Source organism: Tripterygium wilfordii, chromosome 18 (assembly GCF_013401445.1).
Source record: "Tripterygium wilfordii isolate XIE 37 chromosome 18, ASM1340144v1, whole genome shotgun sequence".
In the NCBI taxonomy this organism is placed as follows: Eukaryota; Viridiplantae; Streptophyta; class Magnoliopsida; order Celastrales; family Celastraceae; genus Tripterygium; species Tripterygium wilfordii.
Window position 1 is genome coordinate 2,727,171 of NC_052249.1, and position 18,630 is coordinate 2,745,800.

At 36.2% G+C, this 18,630-nt stretch overlaps 2 protein-coding genes across 2 annotated transcripts; both read left to right on the forward strand.

Moving 5' to 3' along the window:
* Window positions 1-81: 81 nt before the first annotated feature.
* Window positions 82-5,951, forward strand: LOC119984012 (COP9 signalosome complex subunit 1-like). Its single transcript, XM_038827758.1, has 6 exons — window positions 82-561; window positions 1,021-1,341; window positions 3,593-3,709; window positions 3,826-3,911; window positions 4,687-4,921; window positions 5,552-5,951. The coding sequence occupies exons 1-6, from the start codon at window positions 172-174 to the stop codon at window positions 5,729-5,731; spliced, it is 1,329 nt and encodes a 442-aa protein (XP_038683686.1). The 5' UTR covers window positions 82-171; the 3' UTR covers window positions 5,732-5,951.
* Window positions 5,952-6,691: 740 nt separating this feature from the next.
* Window positions 6,692-11,177, forward strand: LOC119984013 (probable pectin methyltransferase QUA3). The gene is made up of 7 exons (XM_038827759.1): window positions 6,692-7,322; window positions 7,967-8,170; window positions 8,255-8,465; window positions 8,542-8,803; window positions 9,192-9,566; window positions 10,067-10,171; window positions 10,723-11,177. Exons 1-7 carry the CDS (start codon window positions 6,897-6,899, stop codon window positions 10,943-10,945), a joined length of 1,806 nt encoding a protein of 601 aa, XP_038683687.1. The 5' UTR covers window positions 6,692-6,896; the 3' UTR covers window positions 10,946-11,177.
* Window positions 11,178-18,630: the final 7,453 nt, after the last annotated feature.

Below are 18,630 nucleotides of genomic sequence, written 5' to 3' on the forward strand. Positions count from 1 at the left end.
TCCACGTGTGCGCCGATCCTCCTCCCTTCCACTACACGGGGCGTCCAAAAATTAAATCGTATTCCGAATGACAATTAGACCGAGAAAATCACACTACCAGAGGGACCTGAACTAAACCCTAACCCCCCAACTCTCTAGGGCTTTACACTCCCAATCAGAGAGACCACCACCATGGAAGGCGAGGACGCCTCCGAAGGCCCAATGATGGACGAGATCTACGCAAACGGCGGTGACGATGCGAATCACAAGAGACCGATAATAAGCGGCGAGCAGCTTGACGTCGAGGCTTATGCTGGGCTCTATGTTGGGAGAACAAAGATTACGCGGCTCTTGTTTATCTCAGACCACTGTGGGAACCCCGCGATGCAACTGGAGGCCCTCCGCATGGCCTACGACGAGATCAAGAAGGGCGAGAACACGCAGCTCTTCCGGGAGGTCGTGCAGAAGATCGATGGTCGATTGGGTCCCAACTACGGGATGGATAACGCCTGGTGTGAGATGGTTGATCGCAGGGCTGAGCAAAGGAAAGGGAAGCTTGAGAGTGAACTCAACGCATATAGGGTGCGCATTTAAACATAAACTGTTAGATTTGACTTATAAATCTTTCTTAAATATGGGTTTATATTATTGAAGTTTGTTAGATAAGAACCTTTTTAAGTGTATATTTTCTTAACCACAAGAAGGTGCGTATTGTATTGTACGATTAGATCAATTGTACTTTTGATGATTATATCATCCTAGAACTTTCTGAAGGGTGATAACCAATTTTCTGATGTGGTATGTTTCTCATTAGTAGTTCTCATCGGAATGCATATATACACACGCAGATGTATCTGCATGTGTAAGAGGTTCACAACTTCACATTAATAAATTGATTCAGTGATATTTTCGCCTACATCCTAATCAAATAGATTATTTGAAGATTATTGCACTCCCAGCTGTGTGAAAAATGCTTCTTCTTTTTTTCCGATTATATAACTTCCTTGTAGCTAATTCGGCTTCTATTAATGGTTTGCACAGACAAACTTGATCAAAGAAAGCATAAGAATGGGGTACAATGATTTTGGAGAATTTTACTATGCTCATGGTGCCCTTGGGGATGCTTTTAAGAGTTATGTTCGTACTCGTGATTATTGCACTACTTCAAAACACATAATTCAAATGTGTTTGAGTGCAATCCTGGTCAGCATCGAAATGGGTCAGTTTACTCATGTGACAAGCTATGTTAGTAAAGCAGAACAAACACCAGAGGCTCTAGATTCTGTTACAGCGGCAAAACTACGCTGTGCTGCTGGATTGTCTCACCTGGAGGCAAAAAAGTACAAGCTTGCTGCACGTAAGGTTTGTCAGTGGACATGTTTTCTTTGTTCAGTTTGTCGCTGCTGTGATTGACTTTGTTTATTTTAAAAGCTTTGTTGCCTTGTGTTTTATTTGCCTGGATGCATGTGTGATGTGCTTTACATGGGCTTCTGATCACATATTTAAATTTTCTTAAATGCTTTGCAATTTGCATATTTGGTTTTGATGGATTAGACTTTCAGTTATGGGATAAACATAGTATTGATGAGTTAAAACTTTCGAAAGAAGAAATGGTTTCAGATAGTGTGCATCATGTTTGGACTTAAATCTCTGTATTTTGGCCTTTTGATTTCCAATACTTTATTGTTCAGTAGATTATGATATACACTTGGATGATGATTGAAGTTCTTTGCTTTCCATCCTCACACTGAGAGTTAGACTTAAAGTAGTTTGTGATATACACGTAACATATTGTATTTTGTATCTAATTATCTTCATGAGTGCATGATGTCTCTTTTGAGAGCCAAGTAGCACTACTGGTTCAGTGGCTGGTTCCTAACCTCCGGCCCTTAGAGTATGGTTTCAAGTGCCAACCTTTTATAAAAGCAAAAAGCTTTTGGTTTCATAAATCTTGCAACAAATTGATGATGTAACCTGTACAGGATTGACCTTGATTCTCTTATGTTGATGAAGGCCATTATTTCAGAAGTCTCTCTATGATTTGCTAAGTTAGGGTATGGTTATTTCTGTTGTTCTCCGTGGCTGGAAGCTGGACTTAAGATATAATAATCTTGGCTATTTTTCCTGAAATTCGTCGTTTATTATATATTTTTTATGGTTTAGGATGGGCAAAAGGAAACTTCTACGAAGTTTACCCATGGTCATTTGCTTGTAAGTGTGGTCGGGAAAAAACAACACTCTTCGATGGGAAAATTCTGAATTGGGTAATGTCATGGATAACTTGCTGTCTCACTATGAGCAGTTTTCGGTTGTCAGTGCAATGCAGTGACATACTATATGGAGCTCTGAGTTTGAATGTAACCTAGTGCTCTTTCTGTTCTTTTTTTACTTTCTTTGTAATTCATTGGCTTTGTACTTTATTCTCTTGCTTGTGGTCTCTCAGTGCCCCTTAATAAAGCTTTTTTTTTTTGAATGGAATGATGCATTTAAGAAAGACTTTTATATTGCAGTTTCCAATTGAGTCAGATTTTTGCATAAAAAATTTCTGACATGCAATGAAAATTTTAAACTGATTGTTGATAGTTTAGTCTTGTCGGGAGTGTGGAAATAGATAATTGACTTGTCCTTGTGCTTTGGGTGATGACTGATGAGTCTTCCAATAATTTCATGTGGAAAAACACACGTTTATCATTTTTCTGCTGGCATGCCTTTTGTTGCTATGTATGTACTTGTGGTTTCCGGTAAGAATTGCTTAGTTAGAAGTTTCCATGCCACTTCCATGTGATTCTGGCGAGCATGTATGCATATATCTCGAAGTGAGGTTGAGGATGGCGTACTTGTGTGGCATCCTTTTCCTTTTATGTGCTGAGGCTTGATTTCTAGGAAAGGGAATTAATTTTGCTGAGGTTCGAGTGGACCTTTATCAAGTCTTAATTTAGCTTAGGTTCGAGTGTTCTTATTTTCTCAGTCTTATTATATCGTCGTCATCATCCGAGCTTTTATCCGAAAATTTTGGGGTCGCTACATGAGTTGACATGCATTTCATGTTTCTTTATTATATCATGCTTCACCATGACGTAGCCATGTATGTCAGTTTCAACTGTTGGAGCTTGGCATGTATTGACATGCTTTCTTTATTATATCATGCTTCACCATAACGTAGCCATGTATGCCAGTTTCAACTGTTGGAGCTTGGCATGTATTGACATGCATTTCATGTTTTCTTATTGTAAATTACAAATGAATATTTTCTTATTAATTTGAGTGATGATGATACAACATTCATGGAGATTTTGTATGAGAACTAAGATCTTTTACATAGTAACGGATGTAATTGCTGTTGTTGGGCCAAAATCACACATCTTTCATTTAAAGTTCTACTTATTTATTCGTGCCAGACACTTTGAAATCTTATGAAAGGTCTAAAATTATGTCTTAAGATTTTCGAATATTAATCACTAATGCAGGGTTCTTGTGGTGATGTATGAACTTGAGAGTTCCCGTTAGCCTTTTCACGTGATTTCACTTTATGGCCTAGTGATAATATGCTATTAGGGATAGAGCATTGTCTTGGTTAGTGTGATGCATGATATTGTCTTTTGTACGTGTGCAGTTTTTGGAAGTGGGTCCTGAGTTGGGAACTTCTTACAATGATGTGATTGCAGCACAAGATGTTGCAACATATGGAGGACTTTGTGCTCTGGCAAGTTTTGACCGTATGGAATTGAAGGTATTACCTTGATCCCTACCCTCCCATTCGTGGCTTCCTCTCTTTTAGTTCTGTTACTTGACATGGCATTGACAGGAGCTTGAGAAAGCATTGACAATTAATGGATTTATGTGCAGAACAAAGTAATAGACAATATTGGCTTCCGGAATTTCTTGGAGTTGGTACCTGAAGTGAGAGAGCTCATTAATGATTTCTACTCGAGGTATTGTGTTGTGTTCTCTCATGAGATCCAATGTTTTTTTCCTGGCAAATAAGTTAATCCTATGACATTCTAAAAGACAGGATAGAGTTAGATCTATGAGTCCCGACTCTGAGAAGTAGCATTGTTTGCTGATAATAAAATTTATCGTAATTGTTCCAAAGGGTACCTGATGTGAATTTATTTAGCAATCCCAAGTTGTTTCACGCATATGACCAATTTTTCAAGGGAATTGAATTTGCGGCTTCTTCTGTTGAATATTTCTGATTTCAATTATCTACTATTCTCCAGAGTTGGTGATCCAAATGCATATTATAATTATCAATTGAATGAGACTTCAGTTGGCATTTGGTTCAAGTCTTTTAACATTTTTGTTTTGCTTCTGCATATTAGTTCTTGCAAATGAGTTATTTTGTCAAACTGTATTACAAACCCTCCTTACTGCTCAACTTATTTTCATTCAACAAAAATAAAATTTCTTTATTGAAAACTTGCACCTGCCATATTATCAGCTAAAGCATTGTCCTTGCTTCTAGCCTGTTCTTGCATGTGTCTGCATCTTCATGACTTTTACGTCCCCTACAAAAATTGACTGGAATATTTGTGTGACTGGGCTTTTTCATTCTTTTCTTTTTTTTCCCATAGGCATGCCAGCCATCTCTTTCCAAACAGGATTACTGCTTTCTTGAATTTCAGTGAATGAAGAAGTGTCCTTTTGGTGAATAATTTCAGTTATTATGCCGCATTGTTTGTAATATATATTTCCTTTTTTTGGCAGCCGTTATGCATCATGTCTGGATTACCTTGGAAATCTTAAAGCAAACTTGTTATTGGATATCCATCTGCATGACCATGTTGAGACCTTGTATGATCAAATTCGTAACAAAGCCCTCATCCAGTACACTCATCCATTTGTATCCGTAGATTTGCATATGATGGCTGATGCCTTCAAAACAAGTGTCAGTGGGCTAGTGAAAGAACTTGAGGCATTGATTACAGACAACCAAATACAGGTATGTTGCTGATTGTTATTACTTTCTTATGTTTCTCTTCTTAAAAAGCCTTGACTAGCTTCAGCATGTTTATAGAAAATTTCAGTAAGCTCTGTTCATAATGAGTAAATTGGTACAAGTGGTTTATCTGATGAGGATCATAATGGGGCCTGGATAATTTAAGTCCCCTTCAATATGTACGCGTGTCTTGAATTGCATTCATTGTTCCAAACCTAAAACTAATTGTTGTGAAACTTTTGCCAATTGGACTTTGTCCAATCTTTGCTTAATTTTGCCTTTTAACTCATTGTGCGTTGCTCTAGGCACGAATTGACTCGCACAACAAAATTCTATATGCACGACATGCTGATCAAAGGAATACAGAGCTTACTGAAATTTTCTATAAACATGCTGAAGCTAGTCAAGGCTTTTTAAGAAGAGAAACATAAGAAAGTAAATTGGTACAAGTGGTTTATCTGATGAGGATCATAATGGGGCCTGGATAATTTAAGTCCCCTTCAATATGTACGCGTGTCTTGAATTGCTTTCATTGTTCCAAACCTAAAACTAATTGTTGTGAAACTTTTGCCAATTGGACTTTGTCCAATCTTTGCTTAATTTTGCCTTTTAACTCATTGTGCGTTGCTCTAGGCACGAATTGACTCGCACAACAAAATTCTATATGCACGACATGCTGATCAAAGGAATGCAACATTCCAACGGGTTCTACAGACTGGGAATGAATTTGACCGTGATGTACGAGCTATGCTGCTGCGAGCGAATCTTATCAAGCATGACTACAATAGTAGGTCTTCTAGTAGGAAGCTCTGAATGTTCACGTAAACTGGCTGTTGATCCTTTTAATCATGATGGGTAGGACATGGACTACCAATACAGTGGAGAGAATTTTGGCTTTTCATTCGGTGCACTGAGGTTTGAGGATGGCAGGATACCAATGCTACAATTATCAATACCAGATGTTTTCTTGTACATACTTGGATTGATTTAACAAATTGCAGTTATTGTTATTCAATAATTCGTTTTTTTTACATGCTCCTGCCTCTTTTTAGTGTTATAGAGTGCCTCTATTGAAGTGAACAATTTGTCAGAAATTGCCGAGACTTGAGTTGTGAAGATGCATGGATGAATCTATGGCGAGATTCAAGAGCTTGCAGCAAGAACTTTAGACTAAAAATAGTTGCAAAAGTGTAGTTAGCGAGAAATCACATGCTATGAGAAAAAGAAAAAGAAACGGCAGCCCCTAGTTACAACATAAGTAGGGTGGGAAAAAATGGGTCACGGATTGGATAACAAGACGTATTTATGAAATTTAAATGTAGGGTGGAAAAAAAATTGGTCACAAGTTGGAAAACAAAACACATTTATGAAATATTTAAATGTGTAGATCCGAACTAAGTATTAGTATTGGATTATTGGATTTCAGATGTAATATATGAAATATTAAATGAATAGATCCTAACTCAGTATTAGTATTGGATTATTGGATTTTAGATGTAAGTAATTGATCAAATCCAGATTGATTCGGATCTGGCTTTAAATCGAACAAAAATTTTGTATTTCAATCTGAATTTTGATCATATGTTGAAATTTGATTTAAACTGAATCAGATAAATTTGATCATTCGAACCGGATATAATTTTGGTTGGTAACAGGATATCCTCGAAAGCAGCGTTGTGGAGAGGCCGAGAAGGAAACACTTGACAGGTGTCACTACTTCAGTCATTCATAGACAAACCGTCACCGCCATGTACATGTGCATATCTTCGCTCCGGACTCTAGTCTCTCAAAACTCCAACACTAGAGAGTACAGAGACACTCGCTTCTCACACTCAACGTACTGTACAGAAAAACAGGTCTGTCGATTCTTGATCTATAACTATCTCACCACTTTAATCCACTTTAATTCACAATACACAGAGAAGATTCTAAATCAGGCCTCAAATGCTGATTTGATTTGATCGGATCCAAGACCAAGATGGGACATGTAAACTTGCCTGCATCGAAGCGAAACCCTAGGCAATGGAAGCTTTTGGACCTCGTCACCGCTTCTTTCTTTGCCCTTGTGTTGCTGTTTCTGCTCTTAGTCTTCACTCCCCTCGGCGACTCGATGGCGGCATCGGGGCGGCAGTCTCTGCTACTTTCCTCGTCGGATCCACGGCAGCGCAACCGCCTTGTGGCTTTGGTTGAGGCCAGGCAGCATCCGCAGCCCATCGAGGCTTGCTCCGCTGAGGAAGTGGACCATATGCCTTGCGAGGATCCCAGGCGTAACAGTCAGCTCAGCAGGGAAATGAATTTTTACCGGGAACGGCACTGTCCCAAGCCTGAGGATACGCCGCTCTGCTTGATCCCGTCGCCTCCTGGGTACAGGATACCGGTACAGTGGCCCGAGAGTCTGCACAAGGTAATCCATGACTGTCGTTTAAGTTAATTCGATGCTTGGTACTGGGAAAATGCAGGAAAGGGAAATCATAATTATAAATTCATTGCGTTTTCTGTGTTAAAAGCTAGGTAGTCGCGAGTGTTGAGCTGCTCAAGTAGAATGCTAGCCTTTTTGTTGATTGGTGGTCTCTCTTTCTGTCTACTTTAAGTGGGACAATGGTTGATTGGTATGAAAGTTAAAATTTAAGATATGAGATATCAAAGATGGGATGCATTAGACCCATTTGAGATAAAACTATGATGTGAGAAGGTTGAGGATGTCAGTCGCTGCACACTCTACAAGCTTTATCAATTTATTCTCATGCATGCTTTTGCATTGCATGCTAATTGTTCACTAAAACTTTCCCAGTTGCTCACTTTCATTCATAGGTACGTAGAATGAAGATCAGTATTTATAATGGCCAGATTTCTTGAAATTAAAGTTGAGCATGGACTTTTAGGCTGGCGAAAAAGCTCAGTGGAGCTGATCAAATTGCCAAAATTTTGCTGCTGCATATATTTTCTTTCTTTGTCAGTCTTAGTTTTGCTTCTTGGTAAATAATATTTGATAAAGGATAAAAGATTTCACTGCACAAAGCATTTGAAGCTTGAGTATGTGATGTGCAGATATGGCATGCCAACATGCCGCACAACAAGATTGCTGACAGGAAAGGTCACCAAGGATGGATGAAAGAAGAAGGCCCGTACTTCATATTCCCTGGTGGAGGCACAATGTTTCCTGAGGGAGCCATTCCATACATTGAGAAACTTTCACAGTATATCCCTATAAAAGGTGGAACTCTTAGGACTGCCCTTGACATGGGATGTGGTGTAAGTGCGATGTTCTTTTTTCTTTTCTTTTCTTTTGGAGCTCTTCATATATTTTACACATTTTAAAACCTTATTTTCTCGTAGGTTGCCAGTTTTGGAGGGTATCTGCTAAATGAAGGCATTTTAGCCGTATCATTTGCTCCAAGAGATTCGCATAAGTCACAGATTCAATTTGCTCTGGAAAGAGGAATCCCAGCATTTGTTGCCATGCTTGGCACTCGCAGACTCCCATTTCCTGCATTCTCTTTTGACTTTGTGCATTGCTCCAGATGTTTAATCCCTTTTACAGCCTATAGTGAGTTCTAAGACATGTGGCATTTTGTCCTCCTATAAGTTATTAGCTTTTATCAATGACAGAATTGGCTTTGCAGATGCAACTTATTTCGTTGAAGTGGACCGATTACTTCGCCCCGGAGGATATCTTGTCATCTCTGGACCCCCAGTGCAGTGGCCAAAGCAAGATAAGGAATGGGCGGATCTCCAGGGTGTAGCTAGAGCATTATGTTATGAGCTGATTGCTGTCGATGGAAACACTGTCATCTGGAAAAAACCTGCTGGAGATTCTTGCTTACCCAACCAAAATGAGTTTGGCCTGGAATTATGTGATCAGTCGGATGATCCAATTTATGCATGGTAATTTTCTAGAAATTGTAATTCTTAGAATCTGTAGATTTTTATTTGATGTGTCTAAAAATTTAATGTATAGGATATGCTATATTTTATAGTTTCAATCCTTAATTCATATACTTTGTTTGCTACTAAGTTATGCCAGTGAATTATTTCAAACAATCCACTGATTTATTTCGACCTCTTTATAGACTATAAGATAACCACTGCTAAATCTTGGCAGCCTGGCTTATGCACCCACTTCTTTGAGAGCATATGCATAGCTGGTCTTTTGTCCTGTTTTTGGATTGTCCTCCCTTGGTGCTCCTTTAATAATTTTTCTTTTGCATTCAGAAAATTTATTTCTAATTTCCTTCAAGTAATCTGCAGTAAACTAAGCTGGAATGTGTGGCAGGTACTTCAAGTTGAAAACTTGTACAATTAGGACTTCTTCTGTTAAGGGACAATATGCTGTAGGGACAATTCCTAAATGGCCAGACAGGCTTACAAAAACACCTTCAAGGGCCATGGTCTTGAAAAATGGAATTGACGTGTTTGAAGCTGACACGCGACGATGGGCTAGGAGGCTAGCTTACTACAAGAATTCTTTGAACGTGAAGCTTGGGACTTCCTCAATCCGCAATATCATGGACATGAATGCATTCTTTGGAGGTTTTGCTGCAGCATTGGTGTCTGATCCTGTCTGGGTGATGAATGTTGTTCCTGCACGCAAGTCATCAACTCTGAGTGTAATATATGACCGAGGCCTTATTGGAGTCTATCATGATTGGTGAGTCGATATAGTATAGCTGTCTCTAAAAGAAATAGTAGTATAAGGGTGACTTGATTTGTTCAAAATTTCAAATTATTCATGCTACTTTTCTGGATTCATTCTTAGTATGACTATTCTAATGTGCTAACTTGGCCGTCTCTCCTTGTTTCTGTTTTGCAAAAAAATTTCAGTCTCCTTTCCTTTGTAGCAAAGTGAGTTCTGCTCTGTTGGCCATTTCCGCATCTTAATTCTCTTTCCTTTTAGAGACAAAATATGTATAGGAAAGAACTAGGTTTCGATGCTATTAAAGTATACTGTTGAATAATACCGGTCACCATTTTTCCCGTTTGCTCCATTTCTGGATTAGTCCCATTTCTTTTTAATTTTTTGTTCCTTGTTTTGTTTGGTTATCATGCGAGTGTGAGGCTTGTCTGAGAGTGTGCTGGAAACTCTGGTGGCTTGATGACGATCATCTACCGATAAATTGATGTTTATAAATCTTTGGTCTTTGGTCATAGGTGTGAGCCTTTCTCTACGTATCCCCGCACATATGATCTCATCCATGTGGCTGGCATTGACTCACTAATAAAAAGTCCAGGACCTCCAGGTTCAAGCAAAAACAGGTACTGTTAATTTACACCCTTTTCATTTGGTTCTTAATCTCAGCATTAGGCAATATGATATAATTTCCTGGTGCATGAATTATATTTTGTACTTTGCCTATTATTCATGAAAATATGAAATATAGTTTACAAGGTTAGTGACTTTAAATGAACATGTATTGTCTGTCACATCAGGTATACCATATCTCATATATGGAATGGAAGACCAGGTGTTGAGTAGATACTTGTGAATGAGTAAATCTGAAAATAAACTGACAATATTTAACTCATTAACCTTTGCTTGTATGTATTTGATTTAGTTAGTTTAAATGTTAATCTGGTGTTCACATAACCCGTTGGTTTCTGTAATTTTTGTACAGTTGCCCTATTTGTGACAGTTTTTAACAGTGACGGCCAGAGTCTACTGTACTTAGAACCTTTAATTCTCCTGGTTCTTAGAATTTGTACAGTTTAGGGGATAACAAGTTGTTGAAAAAGATCCGAGATCAAATACATAATCTGATCAGAGATAAAGTACCTGCATTCATCTCCTTACCTGATTTTTACTGCAGGTGTAACCTTGTGGATTTAATGGTGGAGATAGACAGAATGTTGCGTCCAGAAGGAACGGTAATCGTTCGAGATTCCCCTGAAGTTATTGACCGTGTAGGTCGTATGGCTCATGCTGTAAGGTGGACAATCACCATACACGAGAAAGAACCTGAATCTCAAGGAAGAGAAAAGATTCTTGTTGCAACCAAAACCTTTTGGAAGCTACCCTCAACATCCCACTGACCGTAACCTTCTCTGTAATATGTAGGTATTCTTTTCCTATCTATTTTTGATTTTGTATGGATTAGTTCATCATGCATCAAGCGGATGCATATATTTCTGGTCACTTCTTTCATTTGGTTATTCATATCAGGAAATAGTCTAGATCAAGTACAAAAATTGTCCTAGACATTTCCGTTTATATAGAACATGCCTACCATACCACTGAAAATGATGATAATTTTTTTTACGAGGAGGAATCATGTAAACTCTCGATACTTGGATCGCCACACTCTCATTAAAACTTGAGATTACCAATAAGTGGGGGTATGGGTATACAGTGTCATCCATGTTTTCAGAATCTATGATTGTCATAAAATTATAGGCCGTTTGGTAGAGGTTTTTTAGTAACATTTATATTATTTTGTAGTATAAATGCTACTTCCAATCAAATAAGCTTTTCTCGGCACATAATCCAAGACATTTTTAACCAAAATTTTTTATTAGTTTTGACATGTTACTTTTTGGAACAATTTCATTAGCATTTCAGTAACAAAATTCGATATTGTCCCCATGCCTTTGCTTTATTTCGATTATACTCTCACTACTCTACACTCTACACTGTTATGTCACCGAAAAATCAATTAATAAATAAATTAACTGTTATTAAATAAATTAATTGTTATTAAATAAATTAAATAATGAACTAATTAATTAATTAATTAATTAACTGTTATTAAAACTTTAACTAATTAATTAATTTACAATTTATTATTATCTTTAATTAATTTATAATTTATTATTATCTTTAATTAATTTAAATTCATTATATTAATTTTATGAATTAATTTGTATGTTTAGATACAGCGTATACAACTAAAATGTATGCTATCCCTGCACCTAATTTATCCAATATGCTACACATCATAAATGTTAACGGTAAAAATTCAACCAAACACTTACCCGGCATTCAAGCAGCATATCTGTTACTAAAATTGTCTAACATTTCTGCTATCACCATTTTTGTTGACATATCTGCTACTTTACAAATGCTAGAAACTAACCCATAGTTCATCAGAGACATGTTCAGCAGCTAACTTTCGTTCCCAATATAGTAATTGTGTGAATACAAACAGGTATTTGTCTGTATGTTTGTGTAGAAGGAACAACTATGACTTATTTAGTACAACAAATATAGTCCTACTAATATTTTTTTTTCTAAATATCCTTGAGAAATATGTTTTTCATTGGTTTTTGATACATATATGTCTAATCGAGTTGATTGTCAATCGAGTCATCTATTGTTGGTTCCGTTAATGCTTTTTAACCATAAAGAAGAAAAATATAGCATCTTGGCTCTGGCATCTGTGACTCTGGACCCCTGGCTGTATACTAACACCGTGTGACTTATATTTACTAAAACAACGAAATTCGTAATTTGTACAGAGAAAGTAGAGCCCAGATATATTACTTTTATTTAAACACATCAAACCAACCAACAAACCAAAATGTTTACCTTAAGAAACAGTAAGGTTGAAATGGAAAAAAAAGGACTAGTTTGTTGATACATCTCACAACTTGCTGGGCTTTCTGTTCAACACTTTTAGTTGGGCTCATACACTTTATTGATGTGAATTCCCAACAATCTCTCCCTCTCATGTGATTTTTTTTCCACATTGAGCACACTCTCCCTCATGCCTGAATCACCCACTTTGTTACCGATCCCCGAGGGTCATGTCTTACACTCTTTTAATGCCCGCGATACAAGCTCACAAGTCCCACGTGTAGGAGTCGTCCTTCGAGCCACACCACCTCCTTATGTTACATAAACCCCAGCCCATGCATTTGCTCACTTGCAACTGTATGACACAACCTCGAGTCATATACATGTGTTAGTCTTTACCATATAACCTAGCCGCACCTTTTCACTGAGAGTTGTATATACTTGCTCATTTGAATCCCTTTATACGAATTCATGGGCTAATCCCAGATCCACAATGCTTCTAACACACCTTTGTCTAGTGGTTAGTGTCGGCTTCGATACCATTTGTTGGGGAGAATAACGAGTTATAGAGGAGTGTAAATGTGCACCCATGTGCTCGTACGAGCTAACATACATGTTTGGAACCCATATGAATGCAAAAGTTTAAACTATTAAGCTGTGTCTCATCCTGTTATATTAACTACTTAACTTCTGATGCAAAGGGAACCCATGCCATACAAAGGGACCTCGGCCCGAGCCCAAGAACAAAGCATAGGACCACACGGCATGGAGGCCCAAGCCCAAGTCACAAGAATGAGCCTAACTCACAACTGTAAAATCAGCTTACCAATTTGTGGTTACCCATCCTTATAAACTAAACTCATAACTGCCCATTTAATCGATGTGGAATTTTGCATCATTACCCCCTCCTTGGAAATGTGCAGTCCTTGTGCACAACCTGCACACGAACCTGGCTCTGATACTAGTTGATACAAAGGAGACCCATGCCATACAAAAGGACCTAGGCCCGAGCCTAGGAACAATGCATAGGGCCCACACGGCATGGAGGCCCAAGCCCAAGTCATAAGAATGGGCCTAGCTCACAATTGAAAAACTGGCTCACCAATTTGACGATTGTCCATCCTTATAAACGAGACTTGTAACCCCCATCTAATCGATGTGGGGTTTTGCATCACTTTCTTATGTTTATCTAACGTGAGACTCCAATCACTTGTAAATTCAACACCTTGACCATATCTGCACATGCTTGATTTGCGGGGAAAAAATCAAAGAAGAATCTAGACTCAAAAGCGGTTTATTAATCTTATTCGCTGCATTGACACAGGGTATTGTGGGTCACGATTGAACAAACACTTCCATTCCATACGAACTAGACCTGATCAAATCTTGGATTGGGATTTTTTGACTTTTGCATGCATGAGCTTTACATATCCTTAGGTCTGTTCCGACCGAGCTTTCAGGCACGGCCATCCCCCCCCCCCCCCCCCCCCCCCCCAAGCTACCCTCTTCTTTCAGGCATTTACGTTCTCTACCGTTGGACTTTATCCTATCTACATCAAAAGTGTGGATCGACTTTGTGGACATAAAATTCAATGATTGTAATAAAACACAAAAAAAGTGGAGGTCACATATTTGTTACGGGATCTACTACATCTATAATTGAAAAATAAATCCACAAAATTGGTCCACACTTTTGATTCATATAAGAAAATTAGTCTATGTGTGTAAATATATGTGTGTGTTTATATGTATATGTGTGACCATAAATCTTACACATTCACCCTTCTCCTCTCTCATGGTTGGTGTCATATACAGAGGAGACAAGCTTTGTAAATCATAAATAATTGTCATCATGAGCTTTGCTATCAAATTCACTGTAATTATGCCCCTCCCTGGCAGGTCATGTTTGCATTTGTGGTATTATTATTGTTCCCTATTAAACACGAGATTAATGTTGGTATATCAAAATGAACACACGAATTAATTGACCCAGAATTAAGCGTTTGGCCTTAAAAATGTGTGTGTGTATATATATATACACACTTATATGGGTGTGTTAAAATGTAAGTGTGTGTGTATACACACACACTTAAATGGGCGTGTTAAAATGCCAATCTATTTACGTTTTTCTGGAACAGCTAGAGTTATAATTAAAGGCTATAAATTATTCTTTAAGGATAAAATTTTTGTTACACAGTTGCAGAAATTAATTGAATTTACTAAACCAGTTGCAGGCACCATATATATATATATATATATATATATATATATATATATATATATATATATATATATATATATATATATATATATAGTGATTAATTATAACCAATCGGGAGCTCTTACAATGCGTAGGAAGCATAAATAAAAATATAATTTTTAATTAATATTATGTATCAAAATTAATTTTTTTGATAGATATATGAATATGTTATATTAGTAAAATTATAATCAAATTAAGATTATCAAATGTATGTTTATAGAGTCAAAATATAATTATCATATAAGCACATGACGAAAAGAAGTTAATGAGAATCTACTACATGAATGATAAATTCATATTAATAAGTTTGCAGGGAGTTTTATGCTAACTACCAACCCGTGATGTATGCAAATCGAACTAGTAACGAGTCATTGATCTCGCTGTATATATTTATGAATAGAACCATAAAATGTACGAATACTAATTTTATTATCATAATTGTGATCCTCAAGTAATTAATTGAAAGAGTTCACATATATATATTTTTTATTACAGGAGAAATGAATGTGGAAACTCAAACTCGAGACCTCTACGAAATAAGATAAACATGTATCAAACTCATGATATGAGGTGAGCTACTCGTGATTGTCGATCATATATTGTCAATAATTGAGAGATTGAATTGATTGTTTTGGAAGAAGTCAACCACAAGCAATTATATATATATATATATATATATATATATATATATGTATGTGTGTGTACGTACATGCAAGCAGTCCTTTTGACATGATGTATAACAAACCACGAATTTAAAGATTTAACTCCCAAAAGTGTAATTTCATTTCCTTCAATTAAATAAATATGTTCGAGGCCTAGCACCAATGTCATTCTCAATTTGACAATTTTGATTGTGTCTAACATGAATCATACTGTTATAATAATAATAATAATAATTTAAACAAAAATCTTGTGATGTAGTGATGGTAAGCTCAATTTTTGTTTTTCAAAAAACATTTTTTTTCCCGATTTTTATTTTCAAGCTATTTTACAATAATTTGTTTTCCGTATTTTTTAAAACGACAAATGGGTTTTCGGATTGTTTTCCGTTTTTTCAAAAAATAAAAATGGAAAATATGTGCAAAACAAATTAGGTCTATGACATTTTTCAAAACAAAACGCGTGTAAAACAAGTATACCAAACATACCCTTGCTTTCTTCTTCTTTTTTTTATTCAATGTTTCACCATGAACAAAAATTGACCTCCTATACTGATACAGATTGAGATCGCGATATTTCTTTTAAATATTTTATTTTGATATTTTAGGAAATCAATTGTTTCTAAATTAATTAGTAGTATTTTTTTAGGAGTCTAGTATCTTTTTAAGTATTTGTTTCCTATTAGAAGTGTATAGAGTTTCGTTTAGTTTACTATTTAAAGTTGTAACCCTCATTAAAGAATGACAATTTTGAGCTTTTTGATTGAATAAAATTAAGAGACGGCTAGTCTTTTCCAATTCTTTGGTATTCGTTAGAATAAACAAAGTTTTGAAGCCTTAAATCTGGTATTCGTGTGTCGAATCAACGGATTTAAGTAGACTTGTTCCTGGTATTCGTGTGTCGAATCAACAGGTCCAAGCATGTGTTCCTTCCACCACTCCGCGCTGCATCAATTGGCATCGGAGCAAGGTCTTCCTTCGCAATCATGGTACACGATGGTAGAGCTGATGGAGTCGGTGAAGGTCATGATAGTAGGCGGGTTCCGAAAGAGGAGGCCTATGAATATGAAAACCATGGTAGTAGGCGGGTTCCGAAAGAGGAGGCCTATGAACATGAAAATCGTGGTGGTGGACGGGTTCCGAGTGAGGAGGTCTATGATCATGCGAGAGATGTTCTTGATATTTTCTATTTAGAGGTAGGTCTTGTAGAAGAACTGATCTTCGATCCAGTTGGAGATCCTATCTTCGATGTTTACAAAGATGTTGACGAGCCAGAGGTAGATCAAAAGTCAGAGTCGTACTTGGTTGAATCAGTGTTTGATGATTATCCGGAAGATAAAGAGGAGTTTCTATGAGAACAAGTTGTTGGTGTGGAAAAACCTGCAAATTTTGTAGCTAAAGAAAGATTTCTTCAAGGACTTGTTGTAGAGATACAACATGTGGAGTTTATTATTCCATAACGGCTTGACAACCCACGTGGTAAAAGCTCTTTATTAATGTTGTTTCTGAATTTAATCAAGAGTTTAAAGTGTCATGAGTTGGAGGTTTGTTCTTTTGTTGCAATGACAATGATTGAGAAATCCAGAGTTTTCTTAGGCCAATTCTTTAAAACTTGAGGTCGAGTTTTCTCCAACAAGGGGAGAATGATGCAGATTGAGATTGCGATATTTCTCTTAAATATTTTATTTTGGTATTTTAGGAAATCCATTGTTTGTAAATCAATTAGTATTATTTTTTAGGAGTCTAGTGTCTTTTTTAAGTATTTGTTTCCAATTAGAAGTGTCTAGGGTTTCGTTTAGTTTACTATTTAAGATTGTAACCCTCATTGAGAAATTTTAGTTTTGAGTTTTGATTGAATAAAATTAAGAGACGGCTAGTCTTTTTCAATTCTTTGGTATTCGTTAGAATAAACAAAGTTTTGAAGCCTTAAATCTGGCATTTGTGTGTTGAATCGACAGATTTAAGTAGATTTGTTCCTGGTATTCGTGTGTCGAATCAACAGGTCCAAGTAAGTGTTATTTCCACCACGTCACGCTGCATCATATACCAATTGTCATGATAATTTAATATTTATTTTCCAAAAATATGGTCTGGAAATTCTAAATGATTTGAAGGGAAAATACACAATTAGGGAATGAGAAAATGTTTGAAAAGTAAGAATATTTGTCTATTTGAGGTGATTGACACCTAAAAATAGAATGATATATTGTTTTTCAAGATTGCTGCATACTTATACAAAAGAGTAACTTGCCATAACTACCCTACGAATAACACTCTGTTCACACTATCTCTAATTATATTTTATATTTTTTTTTGGAAAAAAAAAATGTAGCTTGTAAAAATCAAGACCATATGTATCTCAATAGAAGACACAAGACTTAATTAAGCATTAAAATGTTAAAATATTCATGATTATCCTTCTTAATTTGCTGAGACATATATACATTTAATCTTATATTGTGATGGGATGTATATAAAATATTGGTTCATTGTTTTGTAACGCGGAATCTACCTAGTTGTTGTTGTCTATCGGACAACTAGTTGGTTAATTATGAATCACATATAGAAAACCCCGTAACTCTCATAGATTAGTTGAGAGTGCGAGAGATAACAATATTGGTTCATTTCAAAAAAAGAATTCATATCCCAACAATATTTATGATTTTTCCAACTTTCTATTTTGTTATTGACAGATTTGATAAGTTCTTTTAAAGTGTCACACTTAATATATTTACCAAAATAAACAAAGAGGATGCATGCATGAAGCGAATTATGATTGAAATCTACAAAAATCATCACATTATTTGCTTCCTTCTTATTCTTTTGATTTAGAACTAAAATGCATGAACCTTACATGCATAATATTATTACCAATTATGTTTTTTTTTTCTTGGTGATCTCAACGGTTGGAATATTAATTAAATGAAAAAGGGGGAAACAAAACTTATTACTCTCCACCATTTCTTTTATTCATTTTTTTTTGACTAAAAACTAAAGAAATGGTCCACTCATGTATGGTAAACTTAGGGGTGAAGCCAAAACTTTACATGAGGGGATCACAGTGATGGACAAAGGATTTTATCTCATGGCAAACAAAGCTAAGCGAGGGCTGCCCCCAAATTTTTTTTGGGATTATCTATTAATTATACTTTCGATTATACAAAACATAATACTAAAAATAAAATTTTTATAAAATATGATAAGTAATATTTGTCACATATCTTATTGTTTCAACAATGAGCATGATTTTTTTACAACATGGGGGTCTAAATTGAAATTAACA